This window comes from Xiphias gladius, chromosome 13 (genome assembly GCF_016859285.1).
Source record: "Xiphias gladius isolate SHS-SW01 ecotype Sanya breed wild chromosome 13, ASM1685928v1, whole genome shotgun sequence".
Classification (NCBI taxonomy): domain Eukaryota; kingdom Metazoa; phylum Chordata; class Actinopteri; order Istiophoriformes; family Xiphiidae; genus Xiphias; species Xiphias gladius.
The window spans coordinates 3601636-3620507 of NC_053412.1; the positions used below are offsets into that span (position 1 = coordinate 3601636).

Here is an 18872-nt window from a genome sequence, read left to right on the forward strand (position 1 = left end):
CCCACTTAGTACAGGCTGTATCCCCCTACCCCCTATAAACCACATTGGATTCTCCCACTTCCTGTTTGACTGTCTGCCCTTTTACCTGGTGGTAGCAACGAATTGGCGCACGTGCAACAACCATTTGGGTATCATTGTTAAATTAACGCGTTGCCATGGATTTAAGTGTATTTATAAAGAAAGCGTACATGTGGTTCTTTCCTCGACTTGTTATGTTACACGGTTGCCAGCTGAAACAAGCAGGTTGTCCACATGTTAGCTAGGTTAGCATGCTCTACCCCACATGCTCTGTTGTTCAGCTAAAGCTCAACATACCAGGGCTTGTTGACTGATATCTTCAGATAATTTTTTTTTTTTGCCTTATATTATTGATAGGAAATGTAATGTAAAAACAAATTAAGAGATTGGGTGCTTTTATTTTATTTTTTAGGCCCTGGTCTAATTTGTTTTTACTCTATATTTATCTCTAAATATTTATCAGTAATGAGGAAAAAAAAATCAGAAAACGCTAGTCAACAATCACTGGTATATTGTTCAGCTAGGACTATGTGGGGTGGAGCATGCTAACTTAGCTAACATTTGAACAACCTGCTTATTTCAGTTTGCAACCTGACATAACTGACAAGTTGATGAATGAACTGTCCTTGTTCACTAAGCTGAGTTGTACTCTCAAGTCATCGATGAAAAACACGTGCAAAAACTACATGTGATCCAAGTGATGGCTCCATCAAAGTCTTACAAAGTCCAACAAAGCACATACACTGCCCCCCTCCCCTCTGAAACATACACCTGCAGCAAGTCTACCTGGTTGATGACTAAATGTTGAGATTACATACGTAACAGGTCTTCTATTCTAGTTTGCGAAACTCTTCTAACATTTATTAAAAATACTTTGATGCAATTTCAACTAAAATTTTTGCTGGTCTTGGTTTTCTGTCCCATAACCCCCTACTTCTATCTCTCCAAACATCGGGAGGGGACACGGCCCCCTCCCTCACCCACCACCGTGGGACTGCTTTTTGGTGCTCCAGGTACTGACAACGGACAGGATTCGAACCAGACACTGCACCAGTGGCGCCTTACGGTCACAAACAATCCCACCACGCCACCGAGTCCCCTTCGCATTTGGCCTTTGTTTCGGAGCGCTTTTGAGGCTACACTCTGGGTGTTGGACTTCAAAATTGGGATTGAACTCATGTCCTCAAAATACCTGTAGAGGTGTCTAACCCCTTGAGCTACTGGCCCAGAGACAATGACAGCATCATTTTCAAAGCTTTTTCAGTCTTTCCTTTGAGTGTCAGGCCTGTAAATTCATGAGATTAGCTGAGGATCAGGCCCTAAACCTCCTTTCTGGAGCAGCCCTCTAACCCCTTGAGCCACTGGGTCAGAGACAATGAGTATAGTATTTTTAAGCTTTTCATTCCTTCCTCCAGGCGTTGGACTTTAAAAATCATGAAGTTGCCTGAGGCTCGAACTCTCGACCTTATGACTTTGGAGAGAGCCCTCTAACACTTTGAGCTACAGCAGCTCTCCATCGCACAGCATTTCCTTTAGAGCTTTTTGGTCTTTCGTCTGAGGGTTGGCCTTCAAAATTCTTTGACGCAATCACGAAGCTTCATAGAAGTCTTGTAACACTCGCCGTGTCTTCCCTTAATTAAACTTTTGAATGTTCCCTTTGGATGTTGGACTTTAGTATCCAGCAGGAAAGGGATGCTCGGGTCTCATTTCTGAGCATCCCTTAGCAAACACTTAACATCTGACCTACTCTTTGATAGCGATAAACATTCACTGGTTTTTTAAAATTCATCTATCTGTACACGTGTTCTAACCGCTGAGACGATAGTAAAGAGTGAAAAAGCAAGGACTTCATCCAGCAATTTTAGACGTCTTAAGCCTCATTATTTCACTGAGCCAAAACACAAGATGCCTTTAGTTGTCTTCCCAATCTATAGACGTTTTCCATGTACTTGTACGCATCTATGAGCACAGGAATCCCAGACATTTTGGGTTTGAACCACTACCACACTGTTCTATTTCACAATTTCTGCATCTGTTTGTTTATCTATTGATCACAACTCACAACTATGCAATTAGTTGCTCACTTATTTTCATCTCTCTACCTTAGATTCTGCTTTGCATCAGGTGGCTCCTACATCATCCACCACAATCATGGTACGACAAGTACAAGTACAACTTGTTAGACCTTATCCCTTACATAAACCGGCCGCTGTATGCATGTAGAAATATATAAATGTATAAAGATGTTTATTTGTATTTATAATCACATATATGCATTTCAGTATGTAAGCAATTATTTGTAAATGTGTTATTTTTTTAAATATATACTAAAATAAATAAAATATAATGGTTGAATTATATATTTACGTTTATTTTGCAGTATTTATTTATGTTATGTTTTGATTCCTTGATGAAAAAGGGATTTTTCATCCTCCATACATTTATCCAACCATTGTATTACACATCAGAGTGTGACATTATAAATATACAGTCGCAGTCAGTTACACATGACATGGACCTACCGATACCCTTGTTTTCATGAACATTTTAAAAAAGGTTTGACTTGTCTGTTGGAATTTGGCGTCTTTGGTGTCAAAACCACACGGGGCCACGGGGCTATTTGAAATTCTGCCACTTGGTGGCATCAGGAAACGTGGGAAGCCCACCGCAGCTTGTCACACACTGATGTGTACACAGTGTTCGGCCACAACAATATTAAAACCGGCACCCAATTTTAACGGTGTGGCTGATGGGGTGACAGCATCACAGACAGGGTTGGGCTTTCTCAATTTTGTGACGCCACCTAGTGGCAAAATTTCAAACAGCTCAGTGTGGTTTACACACTGAAGACAAGCGGGCATTCCTGCAGAAAGACTGCAGGACATTAAAATAAGTTTTTGTCGTTAAGGAAATAAGTTAAATAACGTTAAAATGAAGGCAGTTTATAATATAAACTGGTTGACTGGTTATAGTTAAGAGTTGCAGGTTTCTATTCAATGTAAAGTGATGAGGGAAAAGACATCTGTAATTCAGTGTGTTTTTATTAAAACGTTTCACTCATTCAGTCCATCACAGTAACAAAAGTACCACGGTTTTGTGAAGTGTGCCATGTTAATGGTCATTTAAAAACACCAGTTAAGTATTACAAACAAAGGGTGCTACATTATGCCGTGTATAATTATTATTAACAGTTGTTTTTTTTTCCATACACCAGAAGATCGAATGTAAAAGAAGTGCAAACATTAGTAAACAAAACATAAAAATATCGGCAAATTCAGAGATTTATACAAAGTGCAACAACAACAGTTTCCTTATAGGTCGTTAAACAATTTTAAAGTGTTAGTATGTACAAAGTTTTGTGAGGCCAGGGTGAGACAATTTTTGTAAACACATTCAGACATTTTCATTTTGGTCAAGATTCACATTTAAAATTCAGGAATATTGCATCAATATATATATATGTACGCACACTTAAGTTAGCTTTGTACACAAATACATACTTTAATGTCTTGCTTGTAAAAATTACACCAAATGTGCCCAAACTAAGAGGGACTGATTAAATTTTAGCAGCATCATTGGCGCTTGTTGCCAGAGGGCAAAGACCTGATTAGTCAAAAAAAAAAAAAAAAAAAGTTTCTTTTTTTCTTACCTAAAATAAATATATAAATAAATACGCTATTGTGAGGCTCATTTCATAAAAACTGGCAGCCCTCTTCAGCAGGTTAGTATTACTGGGACCTCACAGCCAGCGGTTTTATTGCACGAGCGCAACCGGGAACAACTCCCCTCCTTGGCACGGACCAAACTGGTCAGGCGACGCGTGTGAAGCTGTCAGTGAAATGAAACCTGACACGCATATACAGTCAAATCCAGAATTAAAAAAAAAAAACCCGCCTTCCCCAAAGGAATTCTGCATAGAATCGAAGGGATGGCATCAGAGATCAGTTCTTGCGAAGACCCTCAAGCTGTTCTAACGTCTGACTGTTCTTTGCGGGATCTCAGATTTAAGGTCGTCTTAGCAGTTACTTTTTGGTCAAACCCCGTCGGCGTCCGGCACAAAAAAAAAAAAACCATGTCGAGGTGTAGTGCGTCACCCCAGCCAGCGGGGTGCCACTGCCACCGGCTCGTCCGTTCGTCAGTAGCAGCCGTCTCTCCAGGTGCCGTCACGAAGGGCACTGAGGGTGGACAAGCTCTTTGGAGGCGTCAGTAAACTGAGGGAAAAGAGGAACAAGGATCGGGGCTGAAATAAGGGATATGTACGGAGCCCAAGTGGCAAAAACAATGGAACAAGGTACCGTTGCTGTATACAGGTGTTTACCTTCGCGCTGGTTGGGCCACTTTGCTGCGGGGGACGGAGCCCGCGGTGCCCACAAAGGAGGCGGGACGAGGCAGGCCGCTGCGGGGGGTGCTCGGGGCGGAGGCGGGCGCCCCCCCTCCGCCGGCCGGTTTACTGAGCAGCGGGATTCCGCTGCCGACCCCGCCGCCGCTGTTCAGAGACTGGAGGCCGGTGGAGGTCGGCGCGGAGGCCGAGCCCTTGATGGTGGGGCTGACGTAGGCTGTGGCCTTCAGCGTTGGCCTTGACAAGGAGGAGAAGTTTCCGACGCTCTGGACCCTGTTTTGAAGCTGGCCCGGGGAGGGGACTGGAGGGTAAAGGCGGGAATAACGGATGTACAAGCAGAAAGGAAAAACTCAAATCAGCGGAATGCTCTTTGTTATTATTATGAAATGTATCGTGTGGATAAAGTTCCATTCAAAGTTACATGAAGCAAAAGAAAAGCAGCATCTTACTGGAGGACTGCAGGCGAGCCAGCCCGCTGGACGAGTCGAAACTCTGGCTGTTACGAAGCAAAGAAGGGGAAGAACTGAGACTGGCTGGAGCGGGCACACTGGGCATGCTGGGAGCTCTGACAAGGTTAGGCATACTCCTCCGCAGCTTATCTAACAGAGACGCAGGACACACACAAAGACAAAAAAAATACACACACGACGCGTCAGGATAGACCCAACCTTTAGTCGTCCTACATCACAAAGGGTTAGAGAACAGAAAACAAGTTCGTGTGTTGTTGTATAGTCAGGCCTGTTCTCTTATTACACCTCCAGCCCTTTAAAGACGGGCACGTACAGGAGCCCCCCCCCCACAGTCAGATGTCCTAACTCTAATCCCATCAAACTCTCTCTCTCTCGCCTCCCACCGGAAACACGCCAGGCTGAGAGCTTTAAGACCAGTTGTACAAGAGGCTTAGACGAGAGTTATTATTAAGTGGTTAGAGCGTCAGCGTGGGTCAGTCTGGGGCCCGGGCGCGTGATTCCAGAGCGAAGACGGGATCCGTCTCGAAACGTGAGAGTTGAGGAGCCAAGACGTTTATGAAAGAATCAATCGATGGATTTAAAGGAAGCGTTTTGAAATTGTGTTCGGTCACAAGAAAAGCTGGATTAATATTCAAAAATATTTCAACAGTTGTTAAGTTAAGTATCAAACTGTATTTTTCATCAAGTGGAAAACGGCGTGGACTTACTCTCAAATTCGGCTGGACGCCGCGGCGAAGTTTCCCCAGAACAACACGGCCGACAACATACACAGATACACGTGTACAAATACACACATAAACATTGCACGTACAAAAAACACAGAAACACAGAGATAACGCATTAGTGCTGACGGTGGTTTATTTCTGTTCTGTCTAAGGTTTCTACCTCACTCCTGTTATGCTAAGAAGTGGTGATTTCAGCGGTATCTTGTATTCTTGAAATCTTCTTTCAATTTATGTTATTAACAAAAACAAAAACCTGATTGTTCATATGATTACGTTTTCGAGTATTTAGATTCAATTTTCTAAATTTTTTTTCCTGTCAGACAGGGAATGCCCGTCTCCGTCTTGATAAAAAGGTTGGTGGGCGGTGAAAACATTAAACAGGTGTGTCGTCGTATCCCTGACAAAATCTGATAGGTTGCATTTTACAAGTATATTAGCATTTTGTCGGTAAACCAAACCGTAATCCCTCGCTTGAAGGAAAGTTTGTAGTTGGGTCATAATCTCTGCACATCGAGGAAGAGCACCGATTAGAGAAGCAGAATAAACAGACTTGCACTTTGTTATCTACTTGAAACAAAGAAAACAATCCCTACAGGCAAATAGACAACGGTACAAGTCTCTTTTCTCACCGGATCCTGGTGCGCAGAGGCTGCCCAGTCCCAGTCCCAGTCCCAGTCCCAGTGGCTGGGTTTGGGGCTGAGGTTGAAAGGCGAACCCGGCGGAAGGGTACGGAGGGGTGGAAGGAGGGGTGGAGAGGGAAGTGGAGCTTCTTCGCCAGTCTCGGATGCTGGAGAAGGTGTGGGAGTGCGGCAGGCGGGTGAGGCGCGGCTGCGGCGGGGGCAGGAGGCCGTAGTCTTCGTCGTCCTCCTCGTCTTCCTCCTCCAGGTCGGGGCCGGCGCTGAGCTGGCTGAGCTGGAAGGTGAAGCTCTGGCTGCGGCGGTTGGCCAGGATGGACGACGTGCTGGCGTAGTCCTGCCTTAGACCTGGGGGAGGGAGATGTGAGGACGAGCGTGCAACACACACACACACACACACACAGACACACACATCGACACAATCATCACCTCCTGGGGTTAATGAAGCTGAAGTAGCGATGAGCTCTGAGATCTGGGGCCATTTGTTAAAATATTAGAAAGGGGGGGGGGCAATAGAGACAGATGGACAGCGGAAGAAGTGAATTGGCAGACAATGACACAGAGACCTGACAGTACCAGCCTGAACACCACATGAAATCCGTTTTCACCTCAATGTTCTGAAATGATTTTGACTAGATTTTGTCCATCTGAAGTGCAGGTGAGCCAAAGACGTGTTTGAGATCACTCGTTAAATTCAGTCTTAGTCTGTAGCAGTAACAGGCTCCCAGGCTGGATATAGAACCTTCATGCGTTCTGGTCTTCCTCATATGGTCTTTGCTCAGACGTATCTCATGCATGAACGTTCATATTTGACCAACTACAACAAGCCCAACTGAGGGTCGACTTACTAGCTTTTTCCAGAGCTTTCAACCGTATCACATAGTCTTCATCGGCTGACTTTGAGGGGAATGCGGTTTTAAAAGCTCCGGAAAAAGCAGTTAGGCTTTGGCTTGTTTTGGTGCATGCTCCAGCTTAACTTTATGTCACTTTTAATGAACCGTTAACTCGCTTCAGGGACGAGAGCGCGACAGATTTGAGACGTTTCACGCACTCGCACACACGCAGTCATTTAGACCAGATGTACGCCATCCCTCTAACCTGAACCTTGATAGGCTGCTAGTATCTGAGCTCCCGTTCCTTTGCTATTTAGCAAATGAATCCAGTTCATACGCCTTCTTCACACAGTTGGAAGGAATAACTATTAACAATTGCTTTCTCTCCAGTTATTGTAATGCAACGCAGCAATTAACAACGTCAGATCTGCCATGGACAAGTCAAAACGTCTGCTTTGAAAATGGTCTAATTCGACCAGGTTCACGCCCCGGTTCGGGAACCACGGGCCTAAAATAAAGAACAATACAGTCGGCATGCCGGGGTCTAACTTCCCTGCAGTCGAGAGGTTTAATTGTACACTACGTCTCAGAACAAGAGCCTCCCTGGAGACGGAAACACTGTCATTAGACATGTGTAATCTCAACGGTCAGAGCCAGACGACTGCAGAACTACTGCCCCTTCTCTCTCGCTCTCGCTCTCTTCCTTCCGTTTGAACCTAAGCTGAGTAAAAGACTTACTCTCCTCCTGCAGCCGGGCCATAACCTGGACGTCGGTGAGGTCTTGCAGCTTGTATCCCAGAGTGATGGAGTCCTCTTCTGCCTCTGAGGCCCCGAGGTCGCTGTCCATGGATGACTGGGGACTGAGGGCTGATCGTCTGAGGCTGCGGCCTTAAAGAAAAACAAAACAGCTCGACTCACCATCAACTTCTCCCGGACCTGGTTTTACCTTTCCGGGCTCAGTTCTCACGCAACTGGGGTGTTACACAAACGAGACCGTCACCGCGCTGCTCAGCCACGTTCAGTTTTGGCAGCCGAGGCGTGAGAACAGCCCCTCGAGCCCCCTGAGTGTCCTCTACATAAAGATGAAGGATCCAAACCAACGCAGGGGGATACTTGGCTCTGAGAATTACAGCCTATTACGCGCCAACGAGGCAGAATTGTTATCAGAGAGGCTCGGCTCAAAACGAAATTAAACAATATTTATTAGATGTGATATTGTCCACCGTAATTATGTACCTGACAGCGTAAAGAAGACTTTGAAACAACACTTATACCACGATGTAGGGAGACAGCTGAACGGTTATATGAATGAATACAAATTTAAATACTCAGTATTTTTAAAATCCTGGCTGTGGCCCTGAATAACATAATCTCATACTGGTGACATACAAAGGATGCAGATAGATAAAAGTGAGTTTATATTCGGAACGGCAAACGGGATATCTAAAAAGAACCAATAAGCAAAAAAGTAGGCCTGGGCTTATTGATGCCATGCTGCTGTTTTGACCAGCACCGTCATGGAGTTGAGCCCGAGGCAAAAAGCCGCCGGCGGGGCCCCTCGGCAGTTGGACTCTGCCGCTCTGAGAGGCACAAGAAAGGAACCCCGTCACTTCGGGGCCCAACGGGACTCCGAAGTGGCCCCTCTCGTTCCCTGCAGCTTTGCCCTCTGCCGCGTCTGGAACATTAGTTTTTTTCCCCCCGTCACTAATAATTCCCGTGAATCTGTCACACGCTCGCCCTCAGACATAAAACCAAACAACTCTGGCGGGAAAATACAGTGAGAGATAAATGAGCAACGAGCGGCGCTGCATCTCAAAATGGCCGTGGCGGCTGCAACTGAAGCCGCAGCCTGAAGCTGCTACAAAAATACCTTCTCTTACTCCCGCGACGTCCATGAAAACACAGTTGAAATAATATATTAACAGCCTGTGGATGGTCCAGTTCTATTCTGAGTGTCTGAACCCTTACACTTTCTGTAAGTGTCAAGTATTGAATTTAAGGTTTTATATGAAAATTAGACATAAAGGGAAGACGGAGTGTTGGAGAAAGCTTCTTACTTCGGCTGGCCGGATGAGGGAGGAACGTGGGAGTCCTCTCAGCTACAGGGGAGAGCTCCCTCCCTACGGGACTCAGCGTCCGATGGAGGACTGGGTGGAGCGGGGAGGAGAGGGACGGAGCTGAGGAAGGGAGGGAGGGAGAATGGAGGGATGGATGGTCCCGAGGAGGGTAGAAAGATGGGAAACAGTTGAGTTTTTAGCAACAACAACAACAAAAAATAAAATAAAATAGAAGCTGCAGATTGGAGGAGTTTCCATTTATGCAAATGCTGCTCTAGAGCTAGAAGGTTGAGTTAAACCTCAAGGTCTCAAACGTCTTTCAGGTTAAATAAGACAAAAGTAAGAGTGAGTGGTGTGACAAGACCACCAAATTCTGTCATTAGCCTCCACTAACCTGCATAAACAAACATAATCCATTTAATTTCTGGCCATGCATAACTGAAACATAACTAAGCTCAGGCCAGTCTCGTGTTTGCTATATTTATAATACAAAAACTAGTGTAAGTGTAAAATTCTGTAAAACTGCTGTAAATATGTGGAAAGTGAGATATTGTATATGTGTCAGACACGTCACACGTTAATATCATTATTCTGTGATGTGTCTTTTTTGCCTCTGGAAGGCTCATTTAAAGCACATATGCTGTTCCTGAGCAGAGTTAACTGCCCATGTACGTTTAAAAAGAAAAAGAAAAAAAAACAAAAAACCCCTCTCAGGTTTTACAAAGGGAGAAATGTTCCTTTCGCCTGGTTACCGTGTCTCTCAGACGACTGGGGGGTGGAACAGGGCTTGGCTGAAGGCGGCACGCCGATGGGAGACAGTCCGGCGAGCTGACTCAGGGGAGGGCCGGGGGAGGAGGAGGACGGGGAGGGGCTGGACAGGGAGCTACGCCACCTGGAGACTGAGGAGGCAGCAGAGATCATTTGAAGAGATCAATAAATCAGAGTCAAATGTCTTGACTTCCTTGATGTGTAATAAACTTCATATACAATATTTAAACTACACCACCCGATGCAAAATGCATAAGATAACACACACAAACCACTACCCTGGGTGACCTTTGTGGTCCTTACAGAGAACCCTGGGAACTGTATTTTATTTGAGTCCATCCCACACACGCAGTCCTGCTGCCATAAACACTCACTGGAGCACCACATGTGGATTAATCTGCAGCTGAAAATATTCCCCGACCAGTTTGCTGACAGCTAGAGTTGCCCAGCTGTTTTAGGAAAAAAGAAAAGAATGAATCTATCTATTTGTGACCTGTTTTAATGAAGATTTATCTTCAGTAAGTAACAGGCAGGGTAAGGAAGTCAGAGTAAGTTGAACTAAGACATTTGGTTTACATTAAGAAACACAGAATACTGTCAGCATCATCTATTAATACTGATATGATGTATTGCTATTAAAATACTGAAAAAGCTTCACAATAAGTCAAACCCTTCCTTTCCATTGTCCTTGTGTCAGTGAGGTGTCATTCTGCAGATGATACAGATGTTCAGACGGTCACCAGATTTAATCCATTACAACTTAAAAAAGGATTTTTTTTTCTCTTCGCATATTGAAGAACGTGTTTGTTTCACTGCGATTTTAAAATCTGTACGCCACTGACAATATTTCTTACAATAAACCTCCTGATGCTGCCTCCATAACTGAAACTAGAGACAGACAGAGGGAGGGAGAGACAGACAGACAGACAGAGGGAGAGACAGAGAGAGAGAGAGAGACATCTCAGAGGGCAGCAGAGGACAGTTACCTCACCAGTACTGTGTCTGTCACCAATTGCTCTATTCAACAGCTCCACATGTGCTCAGCACCCAGGACAAAGCTGTATTCAACACAACAGAGCTGCTCATACACTGCAACTGTCTACACACACACACACACACACACACACACACACACCTCAGTTTCTATTCATAGATGCAGAGAAGAAACTTCCACTGGTCTGAAGCATCTGTGATATGAATACACAGTCAATATCTAGGGAACAAAGATGAATAAAAATGTGCGGCCTTGTACATCGCATATTAAATAGTGTGTGTGTGTGTGTGTGTGTGTGTGTGAAGGAGAGAAAGAGACACGGTGTGTTACTGAAGCCTGCATCCACCCAAAGATGCAGGAAGAGGGTTTTTTCTGCGTTACCCGTCAATGTGAATATGAGCCACTTAGCTACAAAAGGGGGTTGGATTCCTTTCATGTAAACGGTTTCCATGGGAACAGCTCTCCATTTCACTGTGCTCTACCTCGGCGTTGGGGGGGGGGGGCAAGCTGGTGGGAGGATTCCTCTGCAGCTTTACGCGATGCACGGGCTCCAGCCGAGGACCATTAGCGCGCAGACTGAAGGTTCACCGCCTCTGACGCAACAAGCTGCACAGCTGGAGCAACCTCGAGAGGACCGGGACGAGTCGGATACTGGACAAAAGACTGCGGCACCAGACCTGGGTAAAAAGTACGTGGGCACGGGGTAGCATGACGCTGCCCCCGTGCACAAAACCAGGTCCCCAAAGAGATGGTTTTCCCAGTTCGGTGTGGAAGAACTGGCTGAGGAAAAAAAAAAAACCCAAAAAATAAACCAAATCTGCTCAGAGCCGGGTTCCAAAATCTCTTGGAAAGCCTCCCTAGAATGGAGACGGCTGTTATAGTAACATTTTAACGCCCGTGGTGTTGGACTGAGATGTTCAACAATCACACGTTTCTCCACATATCACGTTACTGGTTTAACTGACACTAGGGCTGCAACTAACGATTTGAGATATTTTCTCCATTAACTGATTCATTGTTTGTTTCATAAAAATGTCCAGAAATAGTGAAAAGTGCTGGTGGAAATTTCCTGAGGCCCCAGGTGACGTCTTCCAATTACTTGTTTTGTCCGACCGGCAGCCAGAAATCCAAAGACATTCAGTTCACAATGGTACAAAAACAGAGAAAAGCAGCCAGTCTTCATATTTGAGAACCTGGAACCGGTGAATGTTTGGCATTTTTTCTATGGGGGGAAAAAAAGGACTTGCTTTTTATGTCCAACCAACAGTCAAAAACCCTGAAACTGTCTGAACCAAACTGCAGGATAATCCAGCTGATAGCTGTTGGGATATTTTAGTCTGGACCAGAGCTCTAGACTGACTGACACCTCCATCCTCAGAGCCACACAACAGGCAGGGTCGCGCGCCTTGATTAAGGCCGTTTCATTCATGTCGGTGGCATTTTTGGGGCCGGACTCTGAATTCTTTGGCATTTCGAGTCAAGTAAATGTTGTTTTAATAGCCTGAAAATCTCAAATTTGCCCTGGGGGGCTTTACGACCCCTCCAGCAACACACAATAGGATCCCGTTGCCAGGACGGGCAGACGCGCAACAGGCGTCGTACGAATCCCCGCGGCTTTGCACTGCACTTCCCAGGGCGATTCCCCATCAGTCGAAAGGCGTAAACAGGACTGCGACATCTGAAGATTCTTAGATTTTCTTTGGTCGAGTCTGTAGCGCATCGCTTCCAGCAGGGCTAACGGTGCTAGCGAATGTGAGCGAACGCAGTGAACCCCCGAGCACCGTCAGCAGTAGGCAGTGCGGCCATCACAGGCCTCCACCTGGCCTCATTCGAAAGCCTCCACCACACCAGACAACGTTCAGCTACAACAGCAAAGGAGAGGCCAGACGAAAAACGCATTTCCTCTCAAAATAACGGGATTTTCTGCAGTTATTCTCTGAGCGTGGGAAGGCAGAGCGGCAGGTGGGTCGAGCGCCACCTCCTCTCATTAAAGGCTTCAGGGTGTTAAGCCTCCTGCTCAGCTGAGGCCGTGGGAGCTGTCGCTTGCATTCACACGTCACACCCTCTGCTCGGCCTCGTCTCACACACACACACACACACACACACACACACAGAAGTCTACAAAAGAGACTCATCGATCAGAGGAGGATTTCTCCAGCTCACTGACATCCGAATGGATAACCCCTGATCTGCTCTTTTTCCAGGTTGGCTGTCAATAAACAAACAAACAAAAAAAACAAAACATGAAACCTATTTTTAAAAAGTCGATTCAGGTGCATGAGGTAACCATGACGACGCTGAACGCAGGCCAAGATGCAGCCTTAACACAAAAAATTGATTTTCTCTCGTCTCGATTCATGAAACCACGACAGGTGATATGTTTTTTTTTGAGGAAGCTCTGCGGCCTCTTTCCCTTCCTCCAATCCGTTTCCTCCGTTTCTCTTGGGCTCTGCCACCACTTCCTCTTCTTCAGCGAGGCTTTGCTGAACTAAGAGACGCGCAGGTCAGGTGACCCGGGGCTGAGCTGCTTAACGCCATGAGGCGTGTGAGCCCTACTGTCCTGCTGATCCCCATTAGTCGCAGTGTAGTGATGAAGGTGATCCGAGGGGGAAGAGTATCTCTGCTTAGTGTGAACATGGGGGAGTGCTGTCCCGTTCGAGCCCGGGACCAGCAGGAGAAACCTGGGTCGGGGCAGTGAGGAGCTGCCGCCAAGGCATTTAACCTACCAACCGCTCCGGCTTCAGCTGCTTACTGGCCCACGGATCAGACTGTGGTTGCACTGGGCAGCTTCCAGGTGTGAGGCGCTGCCAACCCTGCTCACTGATTGGCCACTGCCCCACAGGCGAATATCAGAAATCAGCAGTAACCTACCAAACATCACTGCTGCAGATGAAAACCTTGCGGCCAAACACTGTAATCACCTTTCGCTTTTGCACAACGGTTTTGAAATTTCTTTTTTAGACTCTGAAATTTTACAGTTCACACTGAGAATCACTGAAACATGACAAAAAAAAAAAAAAGGGCTCCTACCATCTGTCCGAAACTCGGGTTTGTATAAATCTTGATGCCAGGCTGCTTCCAGGAGCACCAAGCCGTGAAGTCTAGACCAGTAACAATTTAGCCGTTCTTCCTGACAAAGATTTGCGTTGTGCGAGACGGTAACTGATTGTGAGCAAGTGAGCTATGTTTTTTTGGCAGGACATCGAACAGCCGCTTAGATCAGTTTCCAAAACAGCCGGGAGGCGAGCAGCACCCTGCAAACTAATCTGCCGACTCAGCCTCTGGTTCAGTGTGTACGAGTGAGGGAACAGAAAACCGGGGGTAGGACTAAAACTAATCATCGGCAAGGGGAATAAATCTAAATATCCCACGGAGCAGGCATCCAGCGACGCAGATCACATCCAAGACTAGTTAAAAAAAAAAAAAACAACAGAAAATGCAGAGATTATTGAAGGGGGATCGTGACGAGCGCCCAGAGACTGGACTGCGTCTGAACTCGACATCTGAAATGTTTCCAGCATCGTTCTTTCCACAGAAGGAAACTCCTACACCCTCCCACCATCCAAACGGCAGTTCACCTCTTAAATCCTTCAGCTGAACCCAAAGACACCATCCAAAAAAAAAAAAAAAAAAAAAAAGACATCACAATGTAGTCGACACCCAAACACCAGACTCATTCTTCTGTTAATCCACCAACCTGGTTTTATGTGTTGTACATTTTCGTCCTACAGTTTGATTATTATTGATTTTATCTGTTCCACCTTCATGGGGGGGATTTTGCCAGAACCTTTGTTCGAATCAGCTTGGGCTGTATTCGCTTACTTCTAGTGGCAGCTTCCTGGTTCACATTTCTAAGACTCACCCTCACCTCGTCTCAGAATATCTCTTGCATCCCCCGTTGCATTCTGGTCTTTTGAGGCCTTTATCACAGACTGACTGAGCATCTGCTGAGCAAAGAAATAAAGACCCCCCCCCCGGCTTTAAATCTAAGGACAGAAATTGTTTTTGCCCCATAAAAAGAGAATCCAGAGACATTTTCCTTTAAAAATCCTAGATTTTATAGGCAAGTTCTGCACAGACTATTGAGGTTTTGTGAAGATAGACAATACACATATCCTTGGAAAAGATTCAGATGATCTCTTCACTGCTGCCAACTGGAGTCTCTTTTATGTTTTATTAATGTGCAAGTAAATGAAACTGTGTCATATTTATCCCTGAGACAAACTTCACTTGGATTTTACAGCCACGGGAAAATCACTGCGGCAGCGGTTGGGACAATCCGCGCTACGTTTTCAGACCCAACACCCAAATGCATTTTCTTGCTGTGATCTGTTTTCGCGGGCACAGCCGTACGTTCCAGATGTGCCCGTAACAGGTCGCACTTGTTACGTTTAGCGAGTCCCAGTCGTGCTATGGCCGAGTTTGCGTCCCTCAGGCGCAAAGCCATGTGATGATGCACAGCAGCTTTTACTTTAAAACACCCTAGGACCACTCTGAGGCTGGAGTGGTCTCTCGGACGTATCTACGCCCTGCGTTTGTGTCCTGTTGTCAGCTCCTCTGCTGCACAACACAACCTCCCCAAGGGGGCTCCAATCTAGGACCCCCACCCCCACCCGCACACAAACAACCTGTAAATCTGTACCTTGTTCCAGTCGGAGGGACAGCGAGAGCCTGGCGGCCTCCACCTCTGACCTGGGACAGTCCAGAGCCCGCCGGCACCACTGCAGAGGTGTGAGGGGGCTTCCTGTAAACTCTGTGGCTTTTGAAGACACGTACAACCTAGAAAGAGAAACAGATTGAAACGCTGACAGTCTGAACGGTCAAATATGTGCCTTGACTGCTGCTCGGAAAAACGGCTGTCGAGACCAAGACTAAGAGTCCACGGCCATGCCAGCGGGGGGCAGATGAAACGTCAGGGGATCAACAAAGGTTTTCGCATCTATCCTCCGGGGAACTTGAACGTTTGCGCCAAGTTTCATGTCAACCCGTCGAATAGTTGTTGAGATATTTCGGTGAGGTGCTGGACCAACCGGCATGAAAAAAAAAAAAACCAAACGATTCCTCAGTTGGTCTTCATTTTTCAGGAGCGCTTGTGTTTTCATTCCAGGTGCTGATATTCCGCTTGACAGCTGGAGGCAAACGTTACTGACGATCAGACGCGGGCTGACGTCCCGCGGCGAGGGGGCAACGACAGGAAGGAAAAAAACTCCACCATTAAAAACATCCTCTTCCTCTTTTTCAGCCCCCGTTACTGCACAGAAAGTAGCCATTTTCTTTTTGTTCTCATGGGGAACGTACTGACACTGTCCGTGCAGGACTCTTGCCGGATGGCAGCATGTACTTCATTTCCCCTAAATTGAATATATCCAAGCTGTAGAAATTACACCATTCCTTGGTCATCTCTAGTCCACATAAAGGAACAATCACCAAACTTTATGCAATTTTAGGACCAATACACCTTGGTTTTTTTTTTTGTTTTTTTTTTTTGCATTATACACATTTGTAGGATTTGAGTGCTATGAAAGTAATAGTGGGGTCTTCCCCAGTGCAGTCACTGACAGATCCCGATTCATCCCGATCCACCCCCCACCCCCCCGGCTCAAGGTGATGCTAAGCTTGTGAGATATCAAGGAAGAGGAGAGAGATCGTTCTGACAGCCCCCAACTCCTCCTCCACGATTTTGCTCTGCGGGCAACATGAAGGAGGGGAGCTGAATTATAGATTAAACCCTGCACCGACATCAGGTGAGAGCCTGACCTGAGGGGGACAGAACACACACACACACACACACACACACACACACACACACGTTACTATTCCTAGACACAGGGAGAGGAGATATATATATATATCTCCTCTCCCTGTGTCTAGGGAGGGGCAGAAAAGTCATCTGCATTTTCTAATAATCAAAAAATGGATGTTAAGAGTGAAACAGAAAGCAATTTGAAGACACCACTACGGGCTCTGGCAAGTTATACTGGGAGCATCTGACAGCCAGCTCAGTGGTCAACTGGAAAGGCCAATCAGTCAGATAGTTGCTAATGAAAACAGCTGTTAGCTCCAGCCCCAATTTCTGACACAAACTGTCAGCTGTTCAAAGTAAGCGGCTTCCTGCTGGGGAGTCTGCAGGAGCTGGCGACTTCTGCAAGTTGCAACAACAACAACAACAAAAAAAACAAAATCTGCAGAATTCCACTTCCTCAATTTGATCCGGTCTCTTTGCAACCACCTCAAATGTTTGAGACAAGCAATAACAGGTCAGAATGATTTAGACCAGGGTCTGGGAGCATTTCCTGCAGGGTTTCCCAAGAAATAAGCAAAGCAGACACAAAGGTAAAGAAATCGTGGCCTTCAGGAGGACGACACGGACACGGTTCAGGGTTTGATTCCCTGTGTTGTCCCAAGGGGTAGAGCAAGGCACTAATGTAAAAGCATCCAGCAAATGGCATCGGGATGTGAGTGTGACCCCCCACACAAGAGGGAGGACGGCAGCTCGGCGCAGGCCTGATGACAAGTGGCCTCTCCTTTCAGCTCCCCGATCAACTGCCAAGGTGCGTGGCCTTGTTTTGGCCCCGAAGGGGGGCTGGACCGGCTGGTTACGGAGCCGACAGTAAAAACCAGCGAGGCCAATCCTCTGGATCACACATGTGGCCCCTCGGATCCAAGGCTCGTGACTCAAACCTACTGCAAAAGGAGCAACAACTGGCTGGAAATGAAAACAAACACTCGACGGTTACCATGTTTCATCGGACTCATCCGAGCGGCACAGAGAATCCAGGTCCAAAAGCTCCAGCTCGTCCAGAACCGACGGCTCCGCTCCGTCCTCCTCCGCGCCATCCCCGGCGGTGTGCGGGCGGAGATAGTCGAAAGGCTCCTCCGGGAGCGCGAATGACCCCAAGGACGTCTGGCACAGCAAGGTGGGCAGCGGGCTGGGCAGGCGGTACCCGCCGGCGCTCCCGAGTGCGCACGCCGGGGACGCAGGCGGCACAGGCGGGCCGCCCGAGCGGCCGCTCGCCCGGGTCCGCAGCTGCTCGTTCTGCCGCTCCAGCTTCCGGACCAGCTCCTGCAGCTTCTTCACCTCCAGCTCGGCGTTCAGGGTGTTGCTGTTGCAGTCCACCTCCGTCATTATGGCGGGGTTCAGTACCGCTGCCTCCATCGGACCCACAATGCAGGAAAGAACGCTGCCCCACCTCCAGTCTGGATCCGAAATGACGGACAGGTAGCTCCGGGCTCCCCCGGTCGCGCTCAGACTGGTTTCTGGATTCGGCAGCGCTAGTAATCTGTCTAGTACGCCTGTCTGGACGCTCACCCAATGGGAGACTGATGTGGCTCCGCCCCCACGCTCGCTCACACACACACACACACACACACACACACACACCCCAGCCTCCGCCTCCCACCTCAACCCACAGGGCCGATTACAGGTAGGAAGTGCACCTGTCGCAGACACCATTCCGGGCTGACATCCAAATCAAGACCCGTGTGGGATTTAATTCGTGTTTCAGACCTGTAGACCCGCAGGTCGTGTCATCGTTTCTATCGCTTTGTTTCAGGCAGATATACTTGGTCTAATCGTTCATCAATATCCTGTCGAGTGATGACTCAATTATTCCGAAGCAGAAATAGGTGTGTTATAATTAGCGCCCGCCCGCACGCGCGCGCGCACACACACACACACACCTGGTCGACATTTGTGCTAATCCGGCGACATCTTGTGGCTAAGGTTGGTCACAGCACCACACGGGAAACCTGCATGTCAGCAGGTTTGGGCAAGTTTAGTACTGAAACCACTCTGGACCAGGTCTGGACCAGGTCTAGACCTGGACTTGTCAAATCGGTACGAGATTAACAGGGAGAGTGTGAAGACTGGTTAAAATGCAAAAAGGGGCAATTTCATGACTTTTTTTTTTAAATAAAACACATCGAGACCACATATCAGACCAGGACTATTGTCTGCATGGAAGAACACGGTGGAATTGACTTTTCCTTTTTCTTTCATAAATAAAATGAACGTCTCACAAATCTGAAAGTGG

At 47.0% G+C, this 18872-nt stretch overlaps 1 protein-coding gene across 4 annotated transcripts; it reads right to left on the reverse strand.

The window, feature by feature from the left end:
• Positions 1–3683: 3683 nt before the first annotated feature.
• LOC120797937 (SLAIN motif-containing protein 1-like) lies at positions 3684–18372 on the reverse strand. 4 transcript variants are annotated; one of them, XM_040141746.1, is made up of 10 exons: positions 18277–18372; positions 15482–15618; positions 9830–9976; positions 9078–9197; positions 7759–7908; positions 6182–6535; positions 5535–5546; positions 4807–4956; positions 4337–4658; positions 3684–4229 (listed from the first exon to the last, which is right to left on the reverse strand). In XM_040141746.1, the coding sequence occupies exons 1-10, from the start codon at positions 18303–18305 to the stop codon at positions 4154–4156; spliced, it is 1497 nt and encodes a 498-aa protein (XP_039997680.1). In that variant the 5' UTR covers positions 18306–18372; the 3' UTR covers positions 3684–4153. The 4 variants fall into 4 exon arrangements, with proteins under 4 accessions (XP_039997680.1, XP_039997678.1, XP_039997679.1 ...); XM_040141744.1 differs by lacking the exon at positions 18277–18372 and adding an exon at positions 17577–18119; XM_040141745.1 differs by lacking the exons at positions 5535–5546; positions 18277–18372 and adding an exon at positions 17577–18119.
• Positions 18373–18872: the final 500 nt, after the last annotated feature.

Excerpts from the sequence above, each read along its gene's own strand:
- LOC120797937 (XM_040141744.1), bottom strand. The coding sequence starts at position 17,995 with ATGGAGGCAGCGGTACTGAACCCCGCCATAATGACGGAGGTGGACTGC. Across the intron at positions 15,619-17,576 it reads GATGAGTCCGATGAAACATG|GTTGTACGTGTCTTCAAAAG; the intron begins GTAACCGTCGAG and ends TTCTCTTTCTAG. Across the intron at positions 6,536-7,758 it reads GGCCCGGCTGCAGGAGGAGA|GTCTAAGGCAGGACTACGCC; the intron begins GTAAGTCTTTTA and ends TCCCTCCCCCAG.